At 37.7% G+C, this 8,734-nt stretch overlaps 1 protein-coding gene across 1 annotated transcript; it reads left to right on the forward strand.

Annotated features, from left to right (window-relative positions):
- Positions 1–241: 241 nt before the first annotated feature.
- Positions 242–8,338, forward strand: LOC103711439 (lipase class 3 family protein). Its single transcript, XM_008797578.5, has 7 exons — positions 242–699; positions 1,580–1,777; positions 1,923–2,195; positions 4,014–4,116; positions 4,771–4,889; positions 6,125–6,301; positions 7,088–8,338. Exons 1-7 carry the CDS (start codon positions 406–408, stop codon positions 7,832–7,834), a joined length of 1,911 nt encoding a protein of 636 aa, XP_008795800.3. The 5' UTR covers positions 242–405; the 3' UTR covers positions 7,835–8,338.
- Positions 8,339–8,734: the final 396 nt, after the last annotated feature.

The following is an 8,734-nucleotide window of genomic DNA, read 5'->3' on the forward strand; positions in this document are numbered from 1 at the left end:
GTAGTGCTCGAGCAATTTAAAATTATTCTTGGTTTAGCTTGTTGGGATCCTTATCTATTATCAATCTAGTAAAACAATCTACAAGAATTTAGGTAAATATTTTAAATGATAAGGAAGTTTTATAGTAATAACACAAAAGATAGGGTCTTTATAGCCAGCAAAAAGCGGGACCATTAATTTTAAAGGACAGATTAGTAATTCTGCAAGAACTTCTTTTGACGCTATTACGAGAGAAGGGCTGCTGCATTAGAGCGCCCTTGTATTAGGTCCCAATGCCCACGGCTTCGACAACTTCGTCCTTTCTCCCACTCCCAAATTCGGGATCCCAACTCGAGGAAATGGGAATTTTTCTATCGATTTGATATCCGATCGGGTTCTCGGAAGGAATTCGTGGTGGAAATTCCGATGGCGACGGCGACGATGGCGACGGCGGCCGGGATGGCGATGCTGCTCTACTTTTTTCTCAACAGGCGTCTGGCGGCGAAGGAGACGGAGGACGACCGCGGGGATGTGTCGAGGCTGGGGAGGGCGGGGAGGAGGAGGGTCTCCCGGCGGCTGGGGCCCGCCCAGCCGCCGGCGACGTGGCGGGAGGCGGTGGCGACGCTGGCGGAGACGCTCCGGTTCACGTACTCGGAGACGCTCGGGAAGTGGCCGATCGGAGACTTGGCCTTCGGGATCAAGTATCTCATGAGGCGGCAGGCGAGTAGGCTTTTGGATCGGCCTGTTTGGACTCTTGCATCAGTCTATAATCTCCTTTTTTATCAATTTTTTGAGTTCTATGGAGCTGATTCTTTTGTGTGGAGTTCCATTACGAATAATTTTAAGTTTTTAACAGAATTAGATGTCGAAAGGAACAATTTTGAATATTATTTGGAACTATTATGAAAAAATGAATTTTTTATGTCAGTACGAAAATTTCTTAATTTTATGAACTTTAGAAAGATTGTTCATATTTCGGCGGTAGATTGTTATGGTTCTTAATGTGAGTTGTACTAAAGAGGAGGAGGAGATGCTAAATTGGTTTATGTAATGTGATAGTTTGAGAGCCGAAATGTGTAATGGATAATATTGTTTTTTTTCTTTAATGGGATGCTGACTTGAATGATATAATTGGTGATGTATTCAAGTTTTACTTGCTCTTTGTTGCTTTTGAGTTGTTATGAGATAATTCACCTTATTTTCTTTTGTGTAAATTCATGAATGTTGTTAATACATGCGGGGATATATTCTTAAGTTGAAGAGTGGCGTAGTTTCTTATGTTATCAATGTTTCTTTCTTAAAAAGAAAAGTTAGTTGATATTTGAATAAAAAATAGGAAACTAAGAAATTATTTTATTATTGGCAAGTCCCCTCTTGGTAGCATTTTGTCTCAAGAATCTATTTGCTGCATGGCATGCAAACAGTTAATTGCTCAATTGGCCTTTAAGTAACTTCATGGATCTTGAACATCATTCTATTTTGCTAGACTCTTGACCTTATTATAACATAACACGAATTGCTGAAGTAGATGTTGCTTCAATTGAATGATGTTACTTGTGTAAAATTTCATCATATGGTAACCTAATACATGCATTTTCAGGGCAATCTGCATGTTGCAAGTACATATGCTGGTGGTAATTGCGTACAACTCAAAGGCCCTGAAATTATGGCTGAGCTGATTCATCTCCTAAGGTTATTGAACCTGTGCATACTTTTCTCGAAGAAATCATTCCCAGTCTTTTTGGAGTCTGCAAGCTATGCCCTAGAAGATGTTCTTCTTCAAGAGCCTAAAGCGGGGGTGCGTAAGTATTAAATAGCTTTGCCAGATATCTTCTTTTTGTGGAAAAATGATTGCTTAGATGTCCCGGGATGCTAATTTATTTCAAAGTTCTAGCTATCCTCATCAGAGTGATGGTCGTTTCTCCTATTTCCATTATATGCAGCTTTTGAAGCCTGCCTTCACAATTCTATGTGATAAAAATTCCAAATGTTTTCTTCTTTTAATTCGGGGGACTCATAGCATCAAAGATACGCTGACCGCTGCAACTGGTGCTGTGGTCCCTTTTCACCACTCAGTTTTAGATGAGGGTGGTGTTAGCAAACTAGTCTTAGGTTATGCACACTGTGGAATGGTTGCTGCAGCCCGCTGGATTGCAAAATGTACTACTGCACGCCTCCTTAAAGCGGTTAGCGAGAATCCAGATTACAAAGTCAAGGTATAACTATTTTAATTTCCTTATGACTCCAAATTCTAGATTTTGCTTTTTTAATTTGTAACTTCATCATAGGTGGGAATATTCCTGAATCCTATTCCTTTGTGAGAAACAATATATTCATTTAGTAATTTTTTTATAGCATTTTAAATGAATGTTATAGGTTGACAAAATTTACTGTATTTATGTTGGGGTTGTTCGTTGCATAATGTAATGATTTGTACAATAGGTTGAGTTGAACATAAAATAAGAAGGATATCCATAGAATAGATAATATGAGGGAGATAAGACCTATTTGATTAGATTCATTAAAAGTGATAACTACAGAGCTGTGAAGATGTAGGATAATGACACCTTTTTCCTTTATTTCCTTGTTTATGTTTTTATTTTGGGGGGTGGGGATGGGTGGTGGTTTGTGGGCTTGTAGGATCCATATCAATGATTAGATTCAGAATCACTATGTGGCTTATTGACTTTTCAGAGAGGTACAATACAGAAGGCAAACATGTCTGGCTATTGTTGCAATTTGCAAATCTCCACTTAGGGTATTAAATATAGTTCTTTCATCCTCATACTGATAGAAAACGAATGGGAGTGAGAGCTCTAAGGACCACTTTTTGTTGAATAGAAGGAAAGGAAACCCACTCAGAAGTTGGGAATGAAAAAGAAGTGCACAAACAGAAATACAAAAGAGAGAAGGTAGAGGGGAAAAAGTACTAGGTTACGTTAGGGAAGGAAAACAGAAAAGAGGTGGTGAGAGGGGGAGGGATGACAATTACTTTAACCAAGATTTTTCATGAAGTATGTAATAAACTGCAATGGAATGGAGTTGAGGTTACCTTGACAATATAATTTGTGGAAACTACAAGCCGTGAAAAGTTCAGCTATATGACCATTTTTAGCTATACATTGATGCATATATTATGTAATGATTTTTTAAACTGAACTTTTAATCAGAATGAAAAAGAATGTTTTCCATTTTGTAAATAGTTTGATGATAATAAAAGCACATCACAAATTTGGAAAATGAAAAGAATGGCCAAGTTCTCAAATAGTTTCAGGTGTAATAAGTACAGGCAGCTCGAGTTATTGTTATCTCATTTATTTGGGTTCTCTTATATGCTACACAAATTCTTCACCATAGCATCCATGTATCTTTTCGATTGCATTTTCCTCTCTATTTTTGGGACCCTTGCACTAGTTGATGTAATTTTCATTACCATGCCCATAGCTCAGTGTCCTTCATGATGTCATCTCTTATTGGGGTTATATCTGAGGCTCCAAGATAGCATTTATTTCAGCTCTGGCCTCTCCAAGATAGCATTTATTTCAGCTCTGGCCTTCCTAGGTGTGACAAACATCCACTTAGCATACTCAATTTAGTCATTCTTTTGATACGCCCTTGTGGCTTCTTACTGCTGAAGACTGATCCATGCAAAGTAGCTATTCTAGTTACCATTTTTAAAATGCCTAATTATTTCTGTATGCAAAATGTTGCTATGTAATTCAACCACAATTTTCTTCATGCATCCGATTATGCGCTATAGAGCCAGGGCAAGCTACTGAGGACTATCACTTTAGAGTACCACCTAGTTAGCACTATTATCTGAATCAAGATACTAATATAAATGAGGAAGAACCTTTTGCATAGTCAATGAGTTGAAATTTGAGGATGGCATGAAGTTTCTTCAGTTCCTGTATTCTTATTACTAAAAGATGCTTTTGTGTAAAGGTTTCTTTTCTGTACGCATAGCTCTTTATAAATTTTATGCTTTTATTTACAGAATATCAAGTGATCTTACTCTTTGTTTTAATTGCCAGATTGTGGGGCATTCATTGGGTGGTGGCACTGCTGCACTTTTAACATATATTCTTCGGGAACACAAAGAATTTTCTACATGTACTTGTGTTGCATTTGCTCCAGGCATGTATCCTCGGAGTGCTGTTGTTGCATCTTGATCCATTACATTTGTATATAGATATATCTGTTTTTTACATAAATGCATGTAAATATGCATTTATTCTTCTTCAAAATTTTGTATAATCATTCATTCAGTTAGAAACTTTGAGAAGCTATTCTACTGAGTACTGTATCACCCTAATCATCTTAGCTTTGAAAAACCTTGTAATGAGAACCTTTTAAAAGCTGGAACATGGCAAAAGAACCGGAAAGCTTTCTATTGGTTTAGCTAAGTTTAGATAAGTTCTTTAAAGAATTATTGACATAACCTTTTCACATTTTTTTCCTTTCCCCTTTTCTCTTATGCTTTATGGACTCATTTTCCCAATAACTGGAAGCAGTAGTTTTTCCCCTTGTGCACCTGTTTATGATTTATAATGTTATTATGGTGAATTAATCTCATAAGTCTGGAAAACATGTCTATCAATGCTTCTACTTATAGGATGCATCTGCGAAAATTTTCATTTAGCTTCTGCTGAGGTTTTCTTCTCAATGCCTGATTTTGTGGTCATTCGCTCTTTTTATCATAAAAATTCAAATGAGTTAGTTTTTGGGTTTGCAAAACATATAATTCTATGCATGGTCAAGATTAATTTAGTATTATTTGGTTTTTGTCAGCTGCATGCATGACTTGGGACTTAGCAGAATCAGGCAAGCACTTCATTACTACTGTCATTAATGGCTCTGACCTGGTTCCCACATTTTCAACTGCTTCTGTAGATGATCTTCGCTCTGAGGTACCTCCATGTCTTCCGCTTTGTCCTGACTTATTATCTGTTGATTTCTACATATTGCATGCCATATGTGCATTAATAGTTTATACTTTATAGTCTGATTCATTTGTTTTATGTTAAGTTGACTTTAAGTTTAATGAGAATTACTGTATATATTTCGAACTTGATCCATGGCTTTTTAACCTCATTGTGTTGGCTTTGATGATAAGATGATAATTGTATGTCGCTTATGACCATTTAATCCCCGAATGACACCCACACATTTATCGCTGGTTTTTCATGTTGTTTTTAGTTTTAAGAAATCTGGAGTAGAACTCATCTTGCTTGAAGAGGTTTCTTTTTACATGTTATGATTTGAATTTGACAGATAATTTAAAAATTCTGCTGCAATTATAGGTTGATGGGCTTTGTGTTAGTGAAAGCTGCCCTTATATGTTGGTAGCATTAAAATCCAAGATAATTTGTCTTAACTATGTTACGAAAGCTAGGAGATGAAAATTATGAGCAGTTAGGGTAAGATTCCAGCCTGAAATACAGATAAGGACTTAGCCTGGAGCCCTGGACCATCAGATTCTTCTACCCAAGCTGAAGCTCGAGAAGAAACTAGGCCGAAGTTAAAGTTGTATATCTTTTAATACAAAAGCATCCACCCATTAATACATATAGAAACATTCACCTAAATTGCAGTTGTGTTCATGCATGGTTGTTTCTGTTCATGCATGAGTTTCTATATTCCAAAGTATGTTGGATTTGAGTCTATCCTCAGGTGGCTATTTTGTACTATTTTGTAAGCAAACTATGATGGCTTTGGGTTGGATGAAGCTCAGCAACATTCCTGGTTTTTGAATTTGCATCATGTAAAATGTATGAAGCGTGGTGAGATCTGCTTTTAGTTCTGATCAATATTTAAATTGTATTTTTGTTTAGATCTGGAATATTTGATATAGGATTAAACATGATGATGCACAGAAATGGCACCGAGATAATTGATGCATTAACCTTGAGAGGATTCTGATTTTGTGCTCCAAGTATGTCAGTGATGTAGTCAAAAGAAAATTTTGTATGAAGTTCATCCATACTATGTCTTTTTGCTGCTATTAATATTTTTTGCATAACAGAATCTTTATACTGTATCCAATTTCATCAGGCATTCTTAGACATTGACTCTTACATGATGATTTCAGGACTCTCTTTCTCACCTTATAATTCAGCATCCATTTTTTGTTTATTTTATTCAGGTGACAGCATCATCGTGGTTAAATGATCTGAGGGATCAAGTGCAGCACACGAGATTTTTGAATGTTGTTTACCGTTCTGCATCTGCTATAGGATCTCATCTACCATCTATATCTGGTGCAAGAGCTAGGGTTGCAGGTGCTGGTGCATTTCTACGTCCCGTCTCCAGCAAAACTCAGGTAAAAGGATTTTTCTTACTATTACTGAAATCATAGACTAAGTCAAATAATTATGCCAATTAAGCAGATAATTGACATTGCAACTTAGGTCCTTGCAAAAGTTGGTTCTCTGCTAGGTTAGTGCTAGCTGCTTTATGTAGTTGATTCAGATTAAAGGATATTTATGCTTGGAAAGGAATTTTTCAAAGCAATTTAGTTACTATCTGTTAAATGATCATTCATGTTTTAAGGAAAAATATGTTTGTGGGAATTTATTGTGTGGGATTGCATCAAGTCTGATCTTAATTGATGGTTATGGTTACTAAATATGGTTATTCTTTTGTTGTTTAACTATGATACTCTTTTTTTATTATTTATTTCATGCCTCATTTTTGGAATATAGGAATCAATGCATTCGATCCACTTCAGATACCATGTCTTCTCAAAAATTTCTGATGTTGATAATCATATTAACTTTGTCTGGATGTAGTGTTAATAATTCTTCTCCTCTGGTTGTATTTATCATCAATTTATATACTTTCTGGCTTGAACTTTCTGGGATAGCACCATGAAAGAATTTTCTGTTATTCTCCATTTGTATTTGCATTTGTTAAGAACTGTCATCGTCTTACTCTTTTGCAGTTAAACTTTTGAATGGTTTTGCACCAATTCCACTCAACTTATTGAAGTCTTACAGTTTCTTTTAGAGAATAAGCTTGCTCGGCACTAGATAATATTTGAACCTTTAATTGGATCTTCTGTTATTTGAAGTTAGTGTTCTGCTTTTCCCTCCCCATGAACTCACAGGTGGTGATGAAACAAGCACAGAATGTTGCACAGGCTGTTGCTAGGAGCCGGTCCTCACTCTCTTCCTGGTCGTGCATGGGTGCACGTCGTCGTGCTGTTGGTACTTTTGCAAGCCCTAAACCGGAAACTTCACTGGAACCTCATGCTACATCTCGAAGGAACTCAGAGTCTCTTTTTATTGATCATGGCAACAGCGAAACATTGGTGGATGAACTGCACTTCAGCGGTTCCAGGGGTTCCGACCTTGAGGAAATAGAGGAAGAGGAGCTCATTCAGGCAGATCAAACGGCCAATGTTTCTGCTGCAGAGGGAATGGCTGAAGGTGAGTTGTGGTTTGACCTGGAAAAGGAACTTGACAGGCAGGATGAAGCTGCTAATGCTCAAGCTCAGGAAGAAGAAGCTGCTGCTGTGAAAGAAATAACTGAAGAGGAACATGCAATGCTAAAAACAGTAGATGGCAAGCAACCCATGTCATCGGATGCCTTGGAGAGACACCAGTTCTATCCGCCAGGCAGGATCATGCACATGGTCGCACTGCCAGCTACGGATGCTGAACCAGTTGCTGTCATCCCTGATGAATGCAATGTTGGTATCTATGAAACCCCAAGAGAATTATACAGTAAGATCCGGCTTTCCAGAACTATGATAAATGATCATTTCATGCCTATGTACAAGAAGACAATGGAACTATTGATCGACAAGCTTGCTAAGAAGGAGGATGATGATCGTACGGATCCCCAACTGTAAAAAATAACAAACCAATGTTTTGTTGTTATAAGCTAGCAATAGAAGCAGTTATCATCTATATCAGTCTGCTGCCGGTGCCGAGGTCAGAGCTGTTTGGGAGCGTGCTTTTTATGCGAGACGGAGGTTGGAGGTGGATCACATCATCCTTGAGGAAGATTCTGCTATGGTGATCGAGGGAATCCAGGGTACCGGAAGTGCTTTTAGGGGGATGCGGTTGCTCTATTATATTTGCCGACTCTTAGGTGAAGGCGGCGCTTTTCGGGCTACCTATGTCTTCAAGGAGGCCAATAGTGCTGCGAACTGTGTGGCATTTTATGCGGTTTATCACTCTGACGAGTTTATTTGGGAGACCCATGCTTCTGTTCTGTCTCTCTTGCATTTTTTTTACTGTCTGATGCTTTAGGCTGTACTCATATCCATTGTGTATGAGCTGTCGATATACAAAAAAAAAAGGAAAAAAAAAGAAAAAAAAAAAAAAGAAAGAAAAGAAACAGTTATCATTTATATCTCTGTTGAGTTTGGATCCTATTCGGTTGGGACGTGTTCTGGAGAGGTCTAGTCTTCCCATCATGGCTAGATGTTACTGGCGCTACAGCCATGCTTATCATATATGTAGATGGGATCGACTGAATCCTTCCGGGGTATCTAATTGACCAAGACATCTACAGTGGGTGGTCTAACTAAGATTGTCATTTGTGCATTGATGAACCTGCAAAATCATTCTTCAGATCCCTTTATCTTTTCCTTCTTAATCATGTACTTGCACGTGTCCAATTCGATTCTAATTACAATCATATGGGATCAATTGGAACCCTAAGGATCATGAACGATATCTGACATGGCAACGAATTCGGTACCACTCTGGAATTTAAAACCCACACAATTATCGTTAGTACTGAT

Source organism: Phoenix dactylifera, chromosome 8 (assembly GCF_051530095.1).
Source record: "Phoenix dactylifera cultivar Ajwa chromosome 8, Ajwa_hap1_PhDact_Kaust_v1.1, whole genome shotgun sequence".
Lineage (NCBI taxonomy): Eukaryota > Viridiplantae > Streptophyta > Magnoliopsida > Arecales > Arecaceae > Phoenix > Phoenix dactylifera.